We start from the raw sequence: 23,232 nt of genomic DNA on the forward strand, positions 1-23,232 counted from the left end.
GCACTCGCTGATGGGTCTGTTTCTCACTAGTCCCACCGAGAGTTTGAGCGGTTAGAGTTAGTTATCCGGAAAAAGTGGGCAGACTTTTATTCCCGCGGGGCCCAGCATTTTTCGGAGGTCCTCAAAAGTATCGTAGTAAAGCCAGCAAGAGCCTGCTGCCCCTTTGCCTCCTTTGAAGCAAGGATTCATCTCATCCTCCCAGCAGCCGGGCGAGTTCTGGCATGAGCCCAAGCTTCAATACTGTAACATCACTTGGTAAATACGCAATTCCAACGGAGTCAAACGCCTTCTCTCTACACCACACTGAGATAACGGAGTGTCCAAAATAAGGACTTAAAATAACCACAACAAAAGTTCCGCTTTCTTAAAAGTCTAATGTTTTCCAGAACAAGTCATTTAAACAGAAATTTTAAGTGTTTTAATAAATGGCACATGCAAAGGAAACTTGTAGAGCCATAGGAAAACATCTTAGTGTGGAGTCTAATGGGAAAGTTTTGGGTGGGGGAGAGCCGATATAAAAATCGTCTTAATCCTGGTACTGTATATAATGGAGAAATAAGCATTTTAAAACCATTTTTCATAAAGATGTTCTGTAAGGGTTCACTTCTCAAGAAGCATTTTTTTTTTTTTTCTGTTATCTTTTGAGACAGGGTTTTGCTATGAAGTTCAGGCTGGCCTTGAACTCACTATGTAGCCCAGGCTGGCTTCAAACTTGTGGCAATCCTCCTGCCTCAGCCTCCTTAGTGCTGGGATTGTAGGTGTGTGCCACCAGGCCCGGCTCTGCCATACATTTTTCAATAAAAGTGGTGATTTAATGTTTAAGATTATTTTAAAACAGGTTTGTTACGGTTTCAAACATGTAAGTGCAAACGTGTTAGGCTTCTTGAATTCTGACAGTGTGAACATCTGTGCAAGTCAAACATCAGTCAGGAAACACTGTCAGCAGCTCAGAAACCAATTTGTCTCTTTTGGGTCACAACTCCCTCCCACAGATGCTTTCTGGACCCTTTTGGTAATTATGACCTTGCTTTATTGCACTTCTGCAGTTTGTCTTCATTTACTCAACTCTGTTACGAGATTATATGTGATGTTTTATACATCTGTAATGTTTTCCATCCTATGACTGCAACAGCAAGCGGAAACACCAAAATGACACCCAGGATTTGGAGGCAGATTTATTCACATCGACGGACACTGATTGGGATCATTCCAGAATATCAGGCCCTGATCTCTGGTGGCCTAGGGTTTATATTGGATAAGTAAGCAGGAAGTACAGAGGCAGAATGGCTTGTCAACTGGGGACTGGTTTATACAGTGTGCATCATAGTGACCAGCTATGCATGATAATGACCAGCCGTTTCTAAGAGACAGAAGCAACTGGAACTGGAACAGGAACTAGTACCTGGGCAACTAACAAACGTAAGTATACTGGCTGGAGGTGGGGTATGTTCTGCTACATGCCTATACCACCAGTTTTTAAGTTCCATTTTACTATTAGTGGACGTTTGGTTGCTTGTTACAAACACTGCTGCTGTGAACATCCTCTCCCAGAATCTTCCAAGTGCACACACTCATGGTGAATGCCTGCCACTTCCTCCAAACCCTTTTTTGGGTTGAGGGGGGCTGTTACTGGGAATTGAACTCAGGATCTCACGCTTGCCAGGCAGAAGCTGCACCTCTGAGATATATCCTCTGCCCTGTCTCCTCCAAAGGTTCTCAACAGCACAATTTCACACAGCAGTTTCACACCTTCAATACCAATTTGGGACTAACAAGAATCGAAACAATGTAGCCATTTTGGTACATGAGCAGGATCCACACTGGGGTTCCAAATGGTATTCCCTATGGACTACTGGTACGCATTTCTTTAGCTAGTTAGATTTCTTTTGTGAAGAAGTTGTTCAAATTATTGCCCATTTTTCTTCGGAATAGTCTGTTTGTATGCAGTACCATGGTGGCTCACTTCATGAACTTCTTGCCACGGATTCTGGTCACAAACTGAACTAGATGAGAACCAAGTCAAATTTTCCCGTAAGGGCAACATTGAACCTAACCATTACATATGATTCTGTTCTTGCCCAACTCAGTCTGTAACCAGAATCTTAATAAGAATTACGTTTGTAAACTGAGGCACCACTGTTTATCTCTCAACTACACCCTTCCACTCTGTGCTTTGCTTCTCCTTCTTAATGTCTTTTGATGGACTGGTGTTGTTAGTTTTAATAGTCTATCCATCTTTTTCTTTATCAGTACTACTTTGTGTGTCGTTTCCTACCCTTGGGTCACAAAGGAATTTTCCCGGGTTCTCTCCTAACCTTACCTTTCACACTGAGGTCTCCAAGCCACCTAGGACTGACTTGGGAATATGGGATGAGGTAGAGGTTAAGTTCATTTCTTTGCCAAACTGTCCCAGCATCAGATTAATTTTACAGTTACATCAACAAATATAATTTTATTTTACAAATAGAAGCATTTCTAGTCAATGAAATAGAACCACTTCATCTTTCCTTATACATAATTTGAGGATTTTTGCCTTTGTTGTTTTTCAGGAAAGAGACTGTTATAAAAAGTATATGCTGTTTTGACTTAAACATGTCATTTGACTTAAACATTTGCATGTCATAAATATTACTTGCCATTTACAAGGTATCTACATGACTTAACATTTACAGTATCTTTACTTCATCGTGATTGTTTTAATCCCTGGTATAGGTATTCTTGAGTTTTCAGTTTAAATATATTAAGTATAAAATTTTAAAAGCTAGTGATAATTTTTATATGCTTAAGATGAAAAGCTTAAAACATGTGGTCTTTTTCCATTTCTTTTTCTGTATTTTCTCAAATAAAAACAAACAACTTTAAAGCTTATCTCCAGCCTGGTTTTCTTTTCTGAAGTATACTCCATATTTCTAATAGCTTGTGTGTATCTTCACATGAAAGTCCATTAGCTCATTTAGTGTACTCAAAATCAAATTTTTAATCTTCTTCTCAAACTGGGTAAGGATCATGGGCCTAGACCTTCAGACTTCACTTCACTCCTCCTTTATCTGTATCTATCTCCATATTCACCCTGTTAGCCGGAACACAAAGTGGGAGTACGAACAGCAAGTAAGCTGTCAAACAGTACCCATCAAGGCTCACCTCCTGCTCCTGTGGAACTGGAGCAAGCATTACAGATAAAGGCGTGACTAAGACTTGTCAGTCCTCAAGGACTCATAATCTAGCTAGTGTGCTTGGTACACAGACTGCTAGTTGTGTACCACAAAGTTCAGTGAGACACGGGCATCAAGAGGGGCATAATCAAATTAAAATGGAGTAGAAAGGGGCACCAGAGAAAGCTTCACGTCAGCCCAGAAGGTGAGGCAGGGCACTGACAAAAGACAGCGGGAAGAACGAGCTGCAGGCTGGCTGAGGGGCTGGAGTACGCAGCTAGAAGGGCAGCAAGTCCTGTTTCAGGGTGTCGGTAGTCCTGGCTGAACAAAGTGGGGGAAAGGGTAAGATAAAGTCCAGGATGGCTGCATCCGGATGTGGTAGTCAAGGTTGGGCAGGAGGGCTACGGACGGCCTGGCTCTGGGTCTGGATACTCTGGGCCATGAAAAGCCCCTCAAGATGCGCAGTGAGGGGCATGGTAGTTTTCCTGGCCTGCTCTCGTGGTGATGCTAATGTGTTAAAGACTCAAGGTCAGTTCACATGCTTTGGGGATCACCTGCTTGGGGATCTAACCACCATTCCAGGGTAGAGTTAAGTCATGAAATTCTCAATTTAACTGGAGAAGCACCGAGCACTGCAAGGAAGACATCACCACTGGAGAAGAAAATTGTCATCTTAAGATTATAATGCCTGCAAAAGACAAAGTAGCCAGTTTTTATATTGATAAACTTTTTTATTCTAATAGTATAGTAATAATTCAAGTGCAATTTTCTTTGAAAAGTCAACTCTGTCAAAACAAAACTTGTTAACTATTTCTCATTAAACATTGGCATATTCTTTTCAATCTTCCACAACAGTCAGAGCCATGTAGCAGAAATAAGATGTTTTTAAAGCCTACTACATTTGTTATTGCTAAAAAAAACTGAATTAGTTGTCAAGGTCTTAGAACCAGCAATTAATTAACTTTTGAAGACTCTACTGGATACTGTGACATGAAATCATGAATCCAGGTATCAGTGTCTGGCAGCGATGTATCCACTAGATAGACCACTACTTTTCGGTCCCACGGGTTAGGATTTTCAATAACTTCTTGTATCAGTGCGACCAGAGGTTTCTTCTCCACATGATTTCGAAACACCATCGAAGCCTCTTCGGACCACTGGCTGCACTTCACTCCTAGGAGGAAGACAGAGAGGGAGATGCCTTTCCAGATCAGTTTAATGGAAAACTATTCATCAGTTCTAAAATAGCTTAAGCATCCCAGGTTAGAAGCACCTAAGGTGGAGAACACCTGCTGAACCATCACCAGACTGGAGTTTTTCTACTCTGAGTGCAGTGGTTTCTGTAAGCCTTTACCTACAAATACAAGTTTCATTGGACATTTGATGTTGTATTATTGAAAGAAGTAATAATGACTACTCAAATTTCTCATACTTAAGGTATTCATAAACTTCATAAACTAATACTTGAGAATAAAACATAAATAATATTAGTGACAGTTCTCTTAAAGTTTTTCTTCCTAATGGGACAAATGTAGTTTAAAAAAGAATTGCTATATGGAGTGCCATTTCTAAGGACGTTTACAGAGTGTCATGTAGGGGCACTGAATTCAAGGTCAGGAGACTCGGTTACTACTGTCTTCCCAGCTCTTCTTCAGGCGGGTGGTGTGATGTTGGGCATATCAGCTGATTTCTTGGTCCTTTGTTTACCTACCATAAAAGAAACTGGTTGGACCACATGAATTTTAAGCTTCACAAATCTCTAAATTCCTGTGACTTTTAAACTTGAGAAGTCAATTTAGAATTCTAAGTATGAACTTAAAATTGAGATAAAAACATTTTACTAAGTCTACACACACTAGATTAGGCAAACTATCAGTTATGCCAAGGGAATAAAGGTCTGGGAGTCTTTACACAGAGTTTTAGAAGATTTGCCATCTACAGAGGAAGACGGGTAAAATCTTCAATTACTAAGAATTTCTCACAAGAGAAGCCTAAATGTCTCATTTTATTTGCAGTAGCCCTGACAATTTTTAAGTCATAAGTAATACAATAACCCCTCTAGAACCTAATCAACAAGGTAAGAGATGACCCACAGTAGCTCCATTACATCTATGATTCATGGCATCAAATGTACAGCCACACTGCACAGCCACAAAGACTGTCCACGTAAAAGTCACAGGCAATGAAGCAGCAACCCAACCCCCTGGGGACCTTGGGAGTGACCCCATCTGTGAGTGTATAAAGGTTCATCCCAAGGATCCTGGAGAATCCTTACAATATTCTGATTTACAGGATGAGGACATTCTGTGGATTTAGCTTTCATGCAATTGGATGGAACTTAGCTTCCATGGAGTTCTTATACTCTAGGGATAGTCACAAATGTCCTAGGGCTTGGCTGGATGAGAACCAAGTCTACCAAAGTAGTGACTGCAATGGGTACAGCACAATAGACGACTTCCATGAAACTCCCTGTCTGTACCACTCCTCTGTCTAGGGAATAGCTATCCTGGAGCAAGAGAGAAACATTCTGTACCATACACATTCTTGAATATTTCTACTTGTAAGCTGATGCCAGAGAGGCCCTGGGACTGATGAGCCTGCTGGTGGAAAGGTGTGGCAAAAGTGAGCCTAGAAAGGGAACTAAGCCAGGATGACACTCACCAGCAAGGCTATTTCCAGACATAGGTGTACCAAGAAGCAGGCATACATTTGTGCTACCTGCTCAGTCTACAAGGGGATTTCATATTCATTCTCTCATGTGGCCCACCTATTAGTTTAGAGCCATAAACAGGACAGGGATTGGCTGGCTATTTTGTAAATAATTATGGGATGGGTGAGAAGGGAGAGACCTGAATTCAGATCTCCTGACTGTGAAACTGTACTTTTTTATGTTGAGAAGGAAGCATACAATGAAGAAATGGGTGCACTGGAGAAGCAGACTGCTGGAGTTGAGGCTGTGGGGTCTTGGGCAGGACACTTAGCTTCTCTGAGCTTCTGTTTCCTGATCAGGTTAACAGTAATAGGGTCTGGTAGCTAAGCCTCCCAGCAGGGGGAGAACGCAGTGCAGTGAAGTGGCTGCTGGAACTTAAGGAGGCAAGAAGGTGTCATTCCATCCTAATGACAAATAAAAGCTGGGAAAAGGAACAGTGAGGTTATAGATAAACATTCTGTCCAAAAACTGGAGGACAGAAAGGCAGATAGAGGCCGCAACTTACTGGAACAGAAATCAATAACCAGAAACTTTAGAGGAGTACAGGACTAGGAAAACCTAGACTGTGACTGACAAATTGCTGGAGGCTCACAGGGACAAGCTGAGTGTTCAAAGTTCTAGCAGGACCCAGTTATGCTCCCCTTCCCCCCACACTTTTACAGGTTTTCCTTCCAAGAGCACTACCTTTGGTCCTCACAATGACAATCAGAGAAAAATCCCTTGTGCTTCCAGCAAGGGGCAGGAGAGCAGCATCATGAAATGCACCAGACCTCTTTGTTATGGAGCCCTGCCCTCTGGAGAAAAGATTCTACAAAGCCTGGCCTGCTGGGTTTCCTCAGAGCCTCACACACCTGGATGAAGGTAAATGCCCAATTCCACTCCTCTCTAACCATCTCACTCCACCCAAAGGGGGACCCTGAGACACATAAGTGAAGTTCGCAGCACAGGGGTGCAGGCTGGCAGAAAACTCGGACCACACCATGGGATTACAGACAGCCCCCTCCCTCCCACACACACACCTTGCCACTGCATTTCCAAAGGCCTTTCTGGGGGATACCCCATCCCAACCTGTACATCACGTATGCCCTTCAGCTCCTAGTGATACTAAAGGCAAAAAGCACAGTTTGAAGAGCCTGAACAAGCATTAGAATCAGAGTCAGATATGGCAGGAATTTAAGACAACTACGATTAACATGCTAAGGACTTTCATGGATGAAGTAGACAGTATGTAAGGGCTGCAGGAGTAGCCCAGTGATATAGCACTTGGTTAACATGTTAGAAATCTAGGTTCAATCCCCAGCCCCACCAAAAAAGAGAAGATGGATAATGTAAACAGAAAGATGGACATTTTTTTCAGTACTGGGAATTGAACCCAGGGCCTTCAAACTGAGCTACATCCCTAGCCCTTTTTTATTTTGAGACAAGGTCTTGCTAAGTTCTTAAATTGCTCAGGGTGGGTTCAAACTTGTGATCCTCCTGTTTCAGCCTCCCAGAGTACTGATATTACAAGGTGTGCACCCCACACACACACCTAGAGATGGACATTTTAAGTACAAATACCAAAAAAAGAAATGCTAGAAAGCAAAACCACTGCAATAGAAAATAATGCCTGGGAGGGCTCATTAGTAGACATGTGGCCAAGGAGAGGTCTCTAATCTTGAGAATGTGATGATAAAAATTTCTAAAACTAAAAAGCAAAGAACAAAAACACTGAAAAAGGAAAAACAATATCTAAGAACTGGGACGTATACAGATATGATTAAGGGGAAAACCAGGAAAGGAAAGAAAGGAACAGAAACAACATTGGAAACAATAATAACAGAATTTTCTCCAGTTAGTGTCAGATCCAGGAAGCTTAAAGAACACCAAGCAGGATAAATGCTCCCAACACATCTAGATCTATCATGTTCAAACACTAGAATAACAAAGATAAACAATAATCCTGAAAGAAGCCAGAGGAGAAAACCACTTTATATCTAAAGGAACAAAGATAAGAATTACACCCAACTTCTCAGAAACTATTCAAGCAATGAGAGTGGAGTGTTGAGAGGGAAAACCTCACCAAGCAGAATTCTGGACCTTGTAAAGTACCCTTCCAAAGTAAAGGAGAGGGGCTGGACTGTAGCTTAGCAGAGGAGCGCTGGCTTAGCATATGCAAAGCCCTGGGTTCACAACTTCAATGAAGATAAAAATGTATAATATAACAACCACTGTTAATCCTTACCATTTTGTTCTGAAATCCGCTATCATTCTTACTGTTTTTGCTTTGTTTTGTTTTTGTCTATGTTGTTGGCATTTTGCTATTGTTCTTTTTTTAAATTCTCTTTAAAATGAAAAAAATAAATGTCCTTCAAAGCTACCGTATCTATATTTCAAAAAAAAAAGCACTGGGTTCAATCTCCAGAGCTGGGAGTGGGAAGCGGGTGCACAGAGACTCAAATAGAAATGGGAAGAGTTTGTTAGCTTTGGGAGAATGTTAAAAGAAATTCTTTTTTTTTTTTTTTTTTTTTTTTCCAATACTGGGAATCGAACTCACCACCTCGCGCTTGCCAGGCAAGCGCTGTGCCACTGAGCTAAATTCCCAGCCCTTAAAAGAAATTCTTAAAAAAGAAGTTCTTCAGAGAAAAAATTAAAACTATACAGCAAGGGAAGTATCAGAGAATGAATGTAAAACTTTATTTTTCTTATTCTTAACTGATCTAATAGATAACTTTGAAATAATAGCAACAATGTATTTGATTATGTTTATATACATAAGTAGAATGAATGTCTGCAAAAACACAAAACCCAAGAGGAAGTGATTACTTTGTTATAAGGTATATGCACTAGCTATGAAGCAGTATAATATTATTTACAAGTGAATCTGGATTAGTTATAAATGTATATTGCAAATTCTTGGGCAACCACTAAAAAAAAGGAAGGAAAAAATTATGACTAATATGTTAATAATGGACTCATAAAATGCTCAAAACCACAAGAAGTAGAAAAGCATAAATGACAAAAATTAGAATAAACAAAGCTGGGTGTGATAGTGCATATCTGTAATCCCAGTACTCAGAGAGGCAGAGGCAAGAGGATCACAAGTTCAAGCCCAGGCTGGGTAACTTAGTGACTTGCATCCCACCTCAAAAGAAGGATGTAGTTCAGTATGTAGGCTCTGGGTTTGATCCCCAGTGTGTGTGTAGGGGGAAAATAAGGACAACAAATAGAAAATGGTAATTAAATATGGTAGAAATTGATCTCTACTGACAACAACTAAAACTCACTAATTTTGATATGCCAGTTAAAGGACAAGTATTATCAGAATGGAACAAAAAACAAGACTCAATTATGTTACTGGCAAACAATCCATTTTAAATATAAAGACACATATAGAGAAAAGCAAAGGGGCAGAGAAAGATATACCTTGCTAACACTAATCAAAAGAAAGGAGTAGGTATACTGATTTTAGACAGAGCAGATTTCAGTGCAAGGGAGTTATTTGGGATAAAGAGAAGCATTACATAATGGTAAAGGGTTCAGTTCTCCAAGAAGATATAATAATAATGTGTGAGCACTTAACATCAGTATGTCAAAATATGTAAGGCAAAATGACAGAACTACCAGGAAAAACCGGTGAATCCACTATCACATTTAGACCTTAACACCTACCAGAAATGAACAGATCCAACAGAGAATCAGTAAGCAAATACTGAACTCAACAACACAATCAATTAATGGGATTTAAGTGACATATAAAGTGACTCCATCCGACAGCAGCAGGTTATAATTCTCAAATTTACATGGAATATTCACCAAGATAGGCCACATCCTGGGATATAATACACAACTTAAACAAATTTAAAGGAACAGAAATCATCCAATGTCTTCTCTCAGAGTACAAAGAAGTTAAATTAGAAACCAAAATAAAAAACAGAGCTGGAAAATTAAATTTGCAGGATGAACAACAAACAAAATTCTAACACATTGTTGAAAGAAATCTCAAGAGAAATTTTAAAATATTTTGAGCTAAACCCTAATTGGACAAGAAATAGTACCAAGAATCAACAAAAAGGATATATCAAATTAAAAAGCTTCTACACAGCAAAATACACAGTGTGAAGAGACAAATTACAAAATGGCAAACATTTTTGTCACCTATCTCTCAAAGAACTAATATCTAAAGAACTAAAAGAACTAGACCCTCCAAAATAAAAGACTCGGGGCTGGGGATTTAGCTCAGCGGCAAAGCGCCTGCCTGGCAAGCGCAAGGTCGTGAGTTCAGTTCCCGGTACCGGAGAAAAACCAAAACCAAAATAAATAAATAAATAAAAATAAAAGACTCAATCAAAAAGTCGACATATAGAACAAATAGATAATTCTTAAAAGAGGAAGTAAAAATGGCCAATAAATAATGAAAAAATATTCATCACCTCTGGTCATCAGAGAAAAGCAACTTAACACCACACCAACATTCCACCTTACTTCAGAAAGAATGACAATGATCAAGAAATCAAATAATAATGAATGCTGGTGAGGTTATGGGGAAAAAGGAGCCCTTTACATTGTTGATGGGAATGTAAACTAGTACAGTCACTGTGGAAATTAGTACAGAGATTCCTCAAAAACCTAAAACTAGAAATTCCATTTGACCCAGTTATTTCCCTTCGAGGTATCTTCCTGAAAGAGTTGAAGACAACATATTACAGTGATAAGTGCATCCCCATGTTTATAGCACAATTCTTAATAGCTACATCTTGAAAGTGGCTTGTATGCCCAACAACGGATGAAGAAAGTGTGGTATTTACACATAATGGAGTACTGCTTTACCTTAAAGAAGAATAAACTTGAATCATTTGTAGGAAAATAGATGCTCCTTGAGGCCATAATGTTAAGTGAAATATCAGACACAAAACCTTGAATATCACATGGTTTCTTTTATATTAGAAGCCCAAAATATAAAGAGCATAACAAAGAATAGATAATAAAAAGTGGGGACACAGATCTTTGTCATATGAGATGGAGATTAAGAGTTGAAGGTATGAGGAGAGGTAAAGGGCCTGAAAAAAAGAATTAAGATGTGTCTGGGGTTGGGGATTTAGCTCAGCGGCAAAGCGCCTGCCTGGCAAGCGCAAGGTAGTGAGTTCGGTTCCCGGTACCGGAGAAAAACCAAAAAAAAAAAAAACCACAAGAATTAAGATGTGTCATGTACACAACTCCCCATAAGGAATACAGTGATTTTGTATTGGAAACATGTACTAATAAAAATAAAAACTGAAAAAATAAAGTTCTAAATTAGAATGCAAAAATATTTTAAGCTAAAAATGAAAAAAGTGTACCAAAATCTGATGAAACAGAAGTAGTGATTAAAAGGAAGTTTACAGCACTGTTTGTATTAGACAAGAAGAAAGCTCTAAAGTGGGTGGTAGGGTCCCAGCACATGGTGAGCACAAATGACCACTGTGCCAGGGCCACGGATGATGGTGCCAAGCACTCATTCCTTATAGAGGCTCCTGTCTGCAAAGTTCAATGCTCACGTCTGACAGAACGTGTTAGTAAAACTTGAACATTAAAATGAAAAAATGAAAAACAAGGTGACCATTAAATCTGAAGAAACTGCTTAGAGATTTGAATCCAAAGCAGTCTAAAAGGTGGGCATTACATGCAAAAAACTGCCATTTTTTGCTTTATATCCAATTACTATGAGAATTTCCTTTGAATTATAACAGAGACAAAGAGAAAATGGCAAATATTTCAAAATAATGCAATATAACCTTCTAATAAAAGCCGATCAATAAATAAAAGGAGACTCTACATACACCATTTCTTTCATTGCTGAGATCAAATAGCTTCGTTAGTGTGTGACAAGTATGGGCGAATGGGGCTGAGGACTACAGGGATCAGGGAGCAAAGGGATCAGAGTGGCACTGTGTGGTCACGATACCACATATGACACTGCGGCAGGACATGGAGCGCTCATGTGATTGTGGGTATCTGCACTCCTCAGCTCTTCTGGCCTCCTTGCTTATGGCTGATGCTGACAGGCCTTTGAGCTGAGATCTATCCAACTGTTCAAGCTATCAATGGCAGGTGCCTGTAGGGGAGCCATCAACATCTATATACTGCTTTCACAAAAAATCAAAGGAAAACATCACTGAATAATTTCACAAACAAGTATCATTGCACAGCTATTAAAGCAGCTCTTCAAATTTTAACTTTATTTTTTTCAGGGCTGGGGATTAAAACTCAGGGCCTCACACATGTTGAACAAGTGTTCTGCCACTGAGATACATCCTCAACCCCAGCTCCTCAAATTTTAATAACAGTCACAAGGTTGGTGTATTGTGGTGAAATGGCATACTTTTTTTTTTTTTTTATTTAAAAGAGTAAAATAAGGGTAACATAATAATAGGGGGATTTACCGAATTACAGACAAAGTGGTAGGACATTATCAATGGTTGTTATTTTACCCATGGGTATCTTCAAGATAGTTTCTCAGGAAAACAAACCGACAAATAATAGTGAGTTATAGACAAAAATGGTAGGAAATTATCAACGGTTGTTGTACTATACTTTGGTTTCTTCAAAGTGATTTCTAGGGAAAACAAATACAGCTATACATGAGTGATCAATTAAATAATCACTGACTATTCTCAATGGTTGTTGTTGAAAACACACAGTAGTAAACATACAACCATTTATGAAATAGCATAGGGACAACAGGAACATTAGAGAGTTATGGACAGATTGGTAGGAAATTATCAGTGGCTCCTGTAATACACCTTGGTATCTTCAAAGTGGTTTCTCAGGAAAACAAAGATATGCAAGAAAGATCTAACAAGTAGTTACAGCCTAAGGGTTATGAAAAATAGCAGATTACCTCCTCATCAGTGACTCCTTTCACTGAAATGTGACGGCTGGAAGGAAGGCCAGGATTGAAAAGAAGGACTGAGGGACTAGCACCAGTGTCCAGCAATAGGCTGTTTACTTTTTCCTCTATAGTCATGATTACGCGGGGCTCCTCCTTGAAGATAATGGTCTGGCCAGAGGGAGAAGGCAGAGTATGCCCTGGGCCCCTTCATTCCTGTTGGACCAGCTGGTAGGAGGGATCTGAGCTCTGGGGCCTTCACTTCAGAGGGCAGTCTGACCTCTAGTGGTCACCTTTACAGACAGGGCACAGCCCAGGGGGCTTCTTAGGGCAGTCCCTCTTGAGGTGGCCTGGCTGTTGACAGCAGTAGCAGATAAATGTAATCGACTAGTTCTTCTTGGGGCCTCGAGAATCAGACTTAAGGTCTGTTTCTCTTAGTGCTGCAACAAAGGTAGCTGTTTTTTCTGTCTCTTTGTTTTCTCTCCTTGGCCTCCTCTTCCTCACGGCTATAAAAAACTAAGGAGGCAATTCTTTTTTTTTTTTTTTTGGTTTTTTTTCTCCGGTACCGGGAGGCAATTCTTACTAACATCTCAAGTGAGCTACCTTGGGCAAAAGCCATTTTTTATAGCTTTTTTCTGCTATTTGGGGCTGACTAATAAACTTATCTTTAAGAATAGTTTGTCCCTCTACTGACCTGGGAAATGGCACACTTGTATGCTGTCGCCTGTGATAAAACTAGAAATGTTTTGCGATTGCATAATAATCCATTGTGTAGTTGTATAATTTGTGCCATAATAGTAATGTAATATTTCTATTGGCTATTTAGGTTGTTTTTATTATTCTTTTGTTTGTTTTTCCTAGTTTATCTGCAGAGTCTCTTAATATTAAAAGGTGTAAGCAATCTAATTGTTCAACTAGAGGGAAATATTGCTTCAACGAAGTATTTTGCATCCATTAAAAATAATTAGCAGTGGCTAGGGACATATCTCAGTGGGAGAATGCATCTTAGCAAGTGTGAGGCATCACATTGAGATGAGGGTATAATAATTACAAAACCATGGAAATAACCCCCAAATAGGGAAAAATACTGAGGAAAAAAAAATGCCATATAATACCTGCATTAGGATTGTATCTTTAGAAATATACTTATGCTTTCATGAAACCAGAGGCAGAAATGAGTAGGAAAAAACAGAACCAGCACATATAATGGTATAGAATGATAGTACAAGATCATTAAAATTATTTCCATTATGGTCAAAATGTTGTTAGTATTAAAAAATAACAACAACAACAACTCTTCAATGGGCCAATGATTCTGTGCTTGTTCTGCACCTAGAACAAAGTGACAATATAAACTACATTGTGGCATGAGTTCAGATTCCAGGGAAATTACCTGCAAGCTGAGCTGTGATTGCTTGGAATGGAAGCTTTCGGAACATGTCTACTAGGGGCTGAACTTTCCTTACGCTGATTAATTCATGCTTGCCATAGTCCAGTTCATACACGGACACAAGCCCATTGGTCAGGATTCCTTTTAAAAGCACCCTGTGCCACCTAGGTACACGTCAGATTAAAAGGAGAAAACACAAAGTCAACAAAGCTTTAAGGTTAAGTAAACATTTCATGACAGAAAATTAATAGCAAAATATCAAAATACAAAGCTATACTGTCACAGAAGTTTTTAATCTGATGATTAACTCTGATTTTTACCTTTGTTCAATAAAGTTTACCTTAGATCTTTTGTTTATTTATTTATTTATTTATTTATTTTTTTTGGTTTTTCTCCGGTACCGGGAACCGAACTCACGACCTTGCGCTTGCCAGGCAGGTGCTTTTTGCCGCTGAGCTAAATCCCCAGCCCCCAACCTTAGATCTTTTGTGAACACAGTGCAGCTGTTGATTGCTCCCCTGTTGGTACCTGCCATTAGGTAGTATCATTCAAGAGATTTTTATAGGCCTCACAGAGCTAGGGGAGGACACTGACACATAAATTACCAACCATCCTTAGGCAGAATGAAATAGATGCCACAGAGGATAGTTAGCACAAGGCCAGGGAACCCTTTCAGCCTATGCAGACAGAAGGTAGCCACATGTGTGGTACTTGGCCCACGTTTGGAAGACGGAAAGGGGTATGCAAGCTGAAGCTCAAGAAGTGCTTGAGATGAAAGCACAAAAGGTTCAAGAGGGCATGGAAGTTTGAAGCAAACACACCAGTAAAGCTAGAAGGGAGACTGCAGAGATGGAAAGTCAGAATAAGAAGGGAGGTTGAGGAGAAATCAAAAAAGTTTTGAATGAAAAGCTTACAGTTTTCATTATGCTGAATGAGAACATTAAACACCAAACCAAAACAAAATCCAATCTATCACCTAAAATAAAGAACCTGGAATAGGTAGGACAGTACAGGGGAGGAAGAGGAGCCTTATTTTAGATCTGGAGCTCAGGTGCCAGAAAGAAATTTACATGAATATACTTTTCCCCTAACCTGGGCTTACATTAATAAAGAGAAAAAAATCAAGACTACAAGCTTAATATACGAAAGATCACTTTAAAGTCCTTTCAATAACATGATTAAAAAGGAAGACTATATTATGGAAAGGAAGAGTGTGGTCCTGACACCTGAATGTTGTGAGCTTGCCTCCTCCTCAGGTAGCAGGCCTAGCTGTTCTCTGGACAGGTTTATCAGCCACAAGCCCAGCAGAAGAGCAGACCCCTTACCGTAACACACTGCTAGGCTGGGAAGGCCAGCTAACACCTAGAGGAGAACGGGTCTGCACTAAGGTGAACAAAGGGGAAAAATTTAAACACTGTTATATGACTGGGGGAATTCTGAAAGAACTCCTGAAATGCTCAGAAAGATACAAAGTGCAAAGATCAGTAACGCATGAGTTCTAAACACAACTGAGACACAGAAAGGATTCCCGAGTAGCTCAGCTCTGGGGGCCAAGTAGACCTGAGCTGGAGTCCCACCTGGCCCATTTTCCAGTTGTATCACACAAGGCTCTTTATTTAACCTCTCTGAACTTCAGTTATCTCATGTAATAGTTACTTTTAACTCACTTGTTTAATACTATGTAAAAAGTGCCTAGTATATTACCTGGGATTACAGCAGGCACTTAGCAAACGGTAGCTATTATTTGGAAGAAAAACTGTACGAACATGAAATTCAGATCAAATTGGAGAGGACTTTCTATATGTAGAAATGCCAGCTTGATAAAGGTTGCTAATTTGTATAAGTTCAAGGAAAGATGAAAATGCTTGGTTACCACCAATAGCATTGTGTTTAAATTTTACAAAGCAAAATGATGGTGCCCTCTATTTTAAGTACACAAATAAGTACACAGCAGTGAGGAAAAAGTCTCAGAAAAGTATGTCATATTTCTATTTATCTTTCAATTTTCAAAACTAGTAGCTTACATAAAGGTTTCAGTTTTAACTAGAATACCAACTTCAGCGCAAGATGCTGCCTGCAGTTTATTAAAAACTCAGATTCTCTGAATATGGTCATTATGTATACCTAAAATGTATCAATAAATTTAATTTTAAAAAAATCTCAGATTCTGGGGTTCCACCAGAATCTGATTCAGGAGGTCTGGTGTAAAGAAGGAGAATCTGTATTTTTAATAGGCTTTCCAGGTATTTCTTATTGAGGTAGACTTGAAAACTACTGTAATAAAAAATTTTACCTGAAATTCCTAAGTCTTAACTTACTGTAGTTGGGAATAAGTCTTAGTAAATAGTTCTGAGTCTTATGCAAGATAACAAGCTCTAAACATTTTACACTGATTTGTTTTTATCTATAAAATATTCATCGATTATTTGGTAACAAATTAGAGTCTTGGAGCAGAACTGTTCAAACCCATGAAGGCTAGGTGAGGAGTCAGCCTACGTGAGAGGTCTCTAGTTCATGAGTTCTCCTTTCCCGTATAACTCCTTTCCTGCAACTAGGAACTCCTCACCATTAGTCATCGCTATAAAAAATCTGTTCTTGCCCATGATAACTGGTTACTTCTAGTTTGGTTTTAACTGTAATTATATTATCCTGCAAAGAGTTCCGGTTGAGGCAAATTTATACAAATTGAAGTGTGAGATATGTAGGTTGTATACTATTTAAAATGAGAGCTATCAGACTTTTCACTTTTGAGAGTTGAAAATGATAGTTTTATATATGCCTATGTTTGTTAACAAAGAATAAAAGCATTTCATTAAAAAAATTTGACCTTTTAAACTGAATTTTGGGGTGGTATGTGTGTGTGTGTTTTAGAGAGAAGAGAGAAAACAAGTTTTTTATCTTCAGCATTAACAAATAAGCTAATTTATTTTCCCTAGGAAAGCTGGTGCACAGCCAGGACAGGGACAGCTGTGTCACTTGCCAGGGCTTGGTGGCATGAAGAGAGACTAGAAACCAGAGAGCCTGGGCTTCACTAGGATAGAACCAGCACATCCCAAGGGACTTTAGGGAACAGCCATGATTGGAAATGTGACAATATGAGAAAACAGATGCAAGCATTAAACAAACATAAGAATATGGTTCTCAGGGTCCCAAGGCCCAAAAGGCCCAAGAGTACTGAAATAATGCACTGTTATTCCTTATAAAACGTAGCACACCACTAGGAAGCAACTGACGATGTGTATGAAAAATCTTGTCATCTTTCAAGAAGACATTTTTCTCCTAGGAATTTACCTCATAAATAAATAACCAGAGATACAAAGATTTATGATTTATAATAATCTATTATTTAAAATAGTGAAAAACCTGTAAGAAAAAAACCCTGTATAACAAAAGAGAATGGTAATTATGATTTCTCCATGACAGATTACCATTAAAAAATCTCTAAAAATTTTTATCAGGTGGAAAACTGTTTGTAGCATAATGTAAGGGGAAAAAAGGAAGGTGCAACTTTATGTGCAATAATAATAATAATATACCAGTTATCTAAATACCCATAGAAAAAACTAGAAGAAATTTACATAAGCAGTTTAACAAGTGCTATGTTTAGGTAGCTGATTTTAGTTTCTTAAGCTTTTATTTCTTTTCTTATGCTTTTATTTTTTTTTATGCTTTTAAAATGTATTTTCTAAGTATTCCATAGTAAACATTTTAAAATACAAAGATTATTCAATTAAAAAATGGATTGCTTTCTGAATAAAAATAATATTCTAATAGAAAAATAGGGACATTTAAACCTTCACTTTAATAGTAATTGCGTTTTAACAGGAAAATGGTTACTAGATTTTTAGATAAATGACATTATTTTAAATACGGGAAAAACTGCACTATTTGTTGGTTTTGCTTTACATTCAAAATTCCCATTCCTGAATACATCCTTTGAGACTATAATGCCAAATGAAGTAAGTCATATAAAAGGTTAAATATTGTACTGTTTCTTTTGTATGAGAAACCCAAAGCATAAATAATTTGAAGAGCAAAATAAAAGGAAGATGACAGGAAACAGGGAGGTCCACTTATGGATATGGGAAGGGGCCCTAAAGATGGGGGAAGATGGGCAGTAAAGATGGGGAAGGGCAGTAAAAGGGATTAAGAGGGATGTGTGTGTACGTACCAGTATCACCCAATGAGTATATTCATTATGTATTGCAAATATATACTAGTAATTTCCTTCCCTGAGCTTCAAAATCCCCGTGAAAAGATTAAGGACCCCTGGCATTATTCTCCAAGTTTTTCTTAGGAACAGAATAGAATATAGGGCTTTGTCCAAGGACTTACTTATTTTCCACTTTTGCAGCATACACTTGGTCTTTTTCCAGTGGTGTGTGGCGCTCTTCAGACACACTGTAATACAGAATCATCTCTTCCATCAGAACTTCCAGCTTATGGATCTCCTGCCAAGGCTGGATGACAAAGTAACCTGGGTGACAAGCCACAGGCACATACACATCCATGTGCTGCCCAGGCTTTGACAAGTGGAGAGGAGGTGGCAGTTCCTCCATGGAGATGGAGCTAGGGTGGTCTGCCATGGGCTTTTTGATGACTTTGGTGACACTTTTTTTAAAATTCTCTCCGGTGCTATCTGCCACAGGCACGTTGCCATTTCTGTTGGTGGGAGGGCTGACTGTGCTAGGCACAGTACTCAGAAATACGTCCTTCTGATGCTTCCACAGGTCTGCATTTGTAATCTGGCGGTTAATACTGCGATGAGGATCTGGGAAGTTCTTAGGAGTAAATAAATACACATATGCAATCCCCTTGGTTTCATCCACTTTTGTAACCTTTGAAAAATACAAAAAATAATTTAAGAACTCCAAATTCATACTGAATTCTGAGAGGCAGTTATATCAAACTTAAATATTAAAATATAGTATTCTGCAGAGAAAAAACTCACTGAGATTCATTTTATTTAAGGAATCATTTACCATAGTCTAGCAATAAACAGACTCAACTCAAAATAGCTTGTAAGGCAGATGCAATCTAATAGAAATGAAAAACTGAGAAAACCTTAAAACTTGCTAGAGGTTGTTATCACAGAGAAAAAGGAAGTAGTTCTATGTCACAAAGTTTTTAAATTAATGACATCCCAAGAGACTCAAACTAGAAAGAATAGGATGATGAACTCTCATGTGCTCATCACCCAGCCTCAGCCAAAGGTTTGATGAGCATTTGGCTTCAGGTGGTGCACCCTCTGACATGGATGGGAAGGAAAAGGCTTTCACATCCAGTACACTCAAGGAGATCTCTGATCTGAATTCCCTACTTAGTTCTAATACATGTGCTTTCCTCCTATCTCCCTCCCAACCACATGGAGGAAAGGGACCTGGGGAGAAAAGATGAAAGCCCCACTGTACAGACTGAAATGACAATTATGCACTTTTCACCCAGGGGACCTTCTGACTTTCAAACTACCCCTGCTCTTTCTGCAAGGGGGTGTCTGTGTGGGACCAAGCACTGATAACTGAGGTTGCTGTGTCACGTGTCCAAAAGGCATCAGCTCTTTTGATTTACCTTAGGATTTAACTGACTTACCTTAGAAAGGACAAAAATGAGATACTTTTACAGCTATTTCTAACAAGGAAAGCTAGAAGTAAAAGGCAGGAATACAGGAAGAGAAGGAGACACTAGCAACGCAATCTATCTACAGTAATTTACTTAAAAAAATTTTCTCCAGAGAGGTAAGTCTACCTAAATTCATCCTTTAAAATAGGAATGACATGCTGACTTCTAAATTATTTTGACATTTATGATAGAGGTATCATTTTTAAATTTTACCATAAAAAGTATTTTTATTGAGTATCCAATACCACGGCTTTAGGAGCTTAACAAGTCGCTGAGACACTAACAAGGAGCTGAGAACACAGCATTCATTAACTTGTGACAACTGAAGAATATTACATAGTACATAATTAAGCAAGCAACACTATAAGCCTTAGAGAAGTATAAAGATAGGAAAGCCTGTTATAATGATTTAGAAATGGTAGTGAAGACACAGTTTAAGACACTTCGTGGTTACACGTTTATATAAAATAATATTATCTGCATCAGCTAATAACAATCTCACATTTCTAGTCCTGGAAATATGAACAAGGTTTTTGAAGAATGCAAAGCACAGAAAAAGGAAACAAGAGTACGTGAAACCAGTAAAGCAGTTTAAATAAACACCAAAAAAAGGCAAACACCAAGATTATAAACAAATGAAGATTATAAGCAAATGATGTGTTTATAACACACTCTCCACTAGGGAAAAACAGTGGTTGGGAACTTAATTCCCATCACAAAACAAAATTGGATATCTCTCCTATCTTATTAATAATGAAAAAAATTATATAAATGGCTTAAAAGTAATATAAGAAACATAGGGTGACTTATTAAATGAGAAACAAACCATGAAATATAGCCATAATGTGTAACCAACCTTTTGAATGTAAAAAATGTGTCTGATGTGAAGTTCACAGTATGATAAAATTCTTTCACAAAAACCACTGAGCCTTTCTGGCTAGAAGCTCCCCTTTTAGAGGTACCTAGAAAGGTACTAACCTTAATGCTGCAGTCTGAGCAATTCAAAACAGAATCTCTTAACCAAAGCACAGCATCTGGTGTCCACATGCCAATAGACTGTGGGAGATCAGCTAAACAGCACTTTACAGCCTGATGGGAAGAAAGTACACATCTTAGAACAAGTACTTATGAGTAATGTCATTGTTATTTTCCTGCAAGTCAGATGTTGCCAAGAGAGCAAGTAAGAGCCATAGCCAACAATGATAATCACTGCTCTTGGTTTGAGCTATGTTCCTGGCTCTATTTATATCACTACTACTGTCTTTCCTCCTCTTCTTAGCCAGGCCTGGTACCAGGTGCTTCTCACCCCACAATACTTTCCTGCATGACAGATGCTATGACATCATTTTGCAGGTAATGAAATGACTCAGAAAGCCTAGTTTGTGGAAGACCACAATGCTGAGCAGACAGGGTTGGAACTAGGTGCAGATCTTCTTGCTCAGTCCAACTTAATGAACTGACACTTGAAGGAAATCCAACTCCTTTCAGGCTCTCTCTGGAAGCTTACTGGCTTCACCCTTCATCTCCTGAGCACCTCGTGGGTATCAAGCATTTGTCCTAATCTTTTGAAGGAGGCTGTGATGAGAAGTAGAAAGGACAGGAAAACTGATGCCCACAGGGACCTGAAAGTCTCATTTTCACTGATGCTCTTTACCATCCCTAACCATTACCCAAGTTTCTGAAGAATGGTCACAGTAGAGCGTAAGAGGAGACCTTGCAGATCCTTTCACCACATGTGAGCCTTTGAACTGATGGAGGCAACTTTGTGAAGGGTCGGAAACCTACCTCCCTGATTCCTCCTTTCTTTTCTAAGCCCCTTCTCCAAACTACCTCTACCCTGTGGGCTTGGGCTCCAAACCTCTCACTGTGCCAGCTGCATGTGGTGAGAAGAAGGTCATGCACAGTTCCCAAGGGCACCACCCACCACGGATGACCCTTAGGACAGTCAGATACTTTACTAAAAGAAAAGCTAGAAGTAAACATTTTGGGGAGAAATTTTCTGATTTTAAAATCCTGGCCACAAATCCCCACGTTTAAAATACTGTTAGAGACAACAGTAAAACTATGTTTATGGTCAGCTTTCGCTGACAGACCGTCAGTTTGTTACAGTGACTTGGATCTCTTACGGAGGTGTTAACTGGAGACTTGCATGTCCTAATGTTCTTTTGAATTATTATTTTCCTATTCCCTTTAATGATTTGATCAATCTTCTATTCTTACATGTGATCTGAGCAACTTTGTTGAAGATAACAATACGTAATATAACAACCACTGTTAATCTCTATCATTTGGCTTGAAACCCTGTATCATTTTTAAAGTCTTTGCTTTGTGTTGTTTGTATTTTGCAACTGTTCCTTTTTTTTGTATTATTTTCTTTAAAATTAAAAAAGAATCTCCAACCAGTAGTCCTTACATCTACCAAGCAATAAATTCAGATATTATTTAAAAAGTCTAATACCAGTTAATGCAGCAGCATAAGAAAAGTTCTAGTATGTGACTTTCAGATAGACAGCAGTGGTCTGGATCCCTCTCCACTCCAGGCCAAGGAATTTTTTGAGGTAAGGCTGGCCTTGCACCAATGTTCCAAATAGGAGCTACAGAGGCCAGACTGTTAGAAAGTGACAGCTTCCCTTAGAGGCTGTCGACTTCCACTATTACATTTGAGCAACAGAGCAAAAATGACTTTCAAAACAGGCTTTAATAAATGTTGAACAGCTTCTCTACAATAGTCATTGTTAGAAAAGGCAATAGGGACTGGAGTGAGAGAAATGCTAAAAAGCTATACTAGTTATGGACAACTGGTTTTATATGTTGAGTAGTGATGACAGAGGTCTTCTGGAAAATATTAATCAAGGGGCATTTTGCTATTACAGAGTATTAGTTTTATTTTTTAAAAAATATTTATTTCTATACAAAATTCTGTACTTCTCCCCAAAAAGGTAAATGGTTCTGTTAATTTTACTCAACTAAAAATAATTAAAAATTCTTATCATTTGAGTGTTCACTAAGAGGGCAAGGTAAATCTTTTTATTAAAATGTAAGGCATAAATATATAAGAAATGAAAACATATAACATATGAACAGATTTCCAGAGAATGGCTAACTAATTTCACTATAAACTCTGAAAATAAACATTTATAATATATACTGGATATATTATATATCCAGTATAATATATACATTTAATATATATCCAATATATACATTTATAATATATACAATATACTGGAGCTGTGAGGAAGTCAGCACTTGCATTTAATAATTAAAATAGAACCTCTAACTGGACAACACAGCCTAATGAGTTGGTGTACTTGAAAACAAACATAGCAAACAATAGTCCATAAATACGACTGGGATTCTGAGAAAAGTTTTACTTTTGAAAATGGGTAAATAATCACACTTGGATAATTTGATTTTTTTTTTTTTTTGTAAACTAGGACCTTGATCATTAGTAAGATCAAAACAGAGAGCATCTTAAAACACAATTATGAACAAACACATCCGAAGTTCTCCC

The 23,232-nt window shown here is 38.5% G+C and overlaps 1 protein-coding gene across 3 annotated transcripts in view; it reads right to left on the reverse strand.

Annotated features, from left to right (window-relative positions):
• Positions 1-3,862: 3,862 nt before the first annotated feature.
• Positions 3,863-23,232, reverse strand: part of Tdrd7 (tudor domain containing 7) — a 63,763-nt gene continuing 44,393 nt past the window's right edge. For all 3 annotated transcript variants that reach the window (XM_013513267.1, XM_005382851.2, XM_013513266.1), the window contains 4 exons: positions 20,697-20,807; positions 18,435-18,937; positions 14,103-14,263; positions 3,863-4,326 (listed from right to left, as the gene is read on the reverse strand). In XM_013513267.1, coding sequence (XP_013368721.1) covers positions 4,106-4,326; positions 14,103-14,263; positions 18,435-18,937; positions 20,697-20,807 — 996 coding nt within the window. In that variant the 3' untranslated portion in view covers positions 3,863-4,105. The remainder of the gene's footprint in view (positions 4,327-14,102; positions 14,264-18,434; positions 18,938-20,696; positions 20,808-23,232) is intronic.

The sequence above is a fragment of the Chinchilla lanigera genome, unplaced genomic scaffold (genome assembly GCF_000276665.1).
Source record: "Chinchilla lanigera isolate Chin_1 unplaced genomic scaffold, ChiLan1.0 scaffold00018, whole genome shotgun sequence".
Lineage (NCBI taxonomy): Eukaryota > Metazoa > Chordata > Mammalia > Rodentia > Chinchillidae > Chinchilla > Chinchilla lanigera.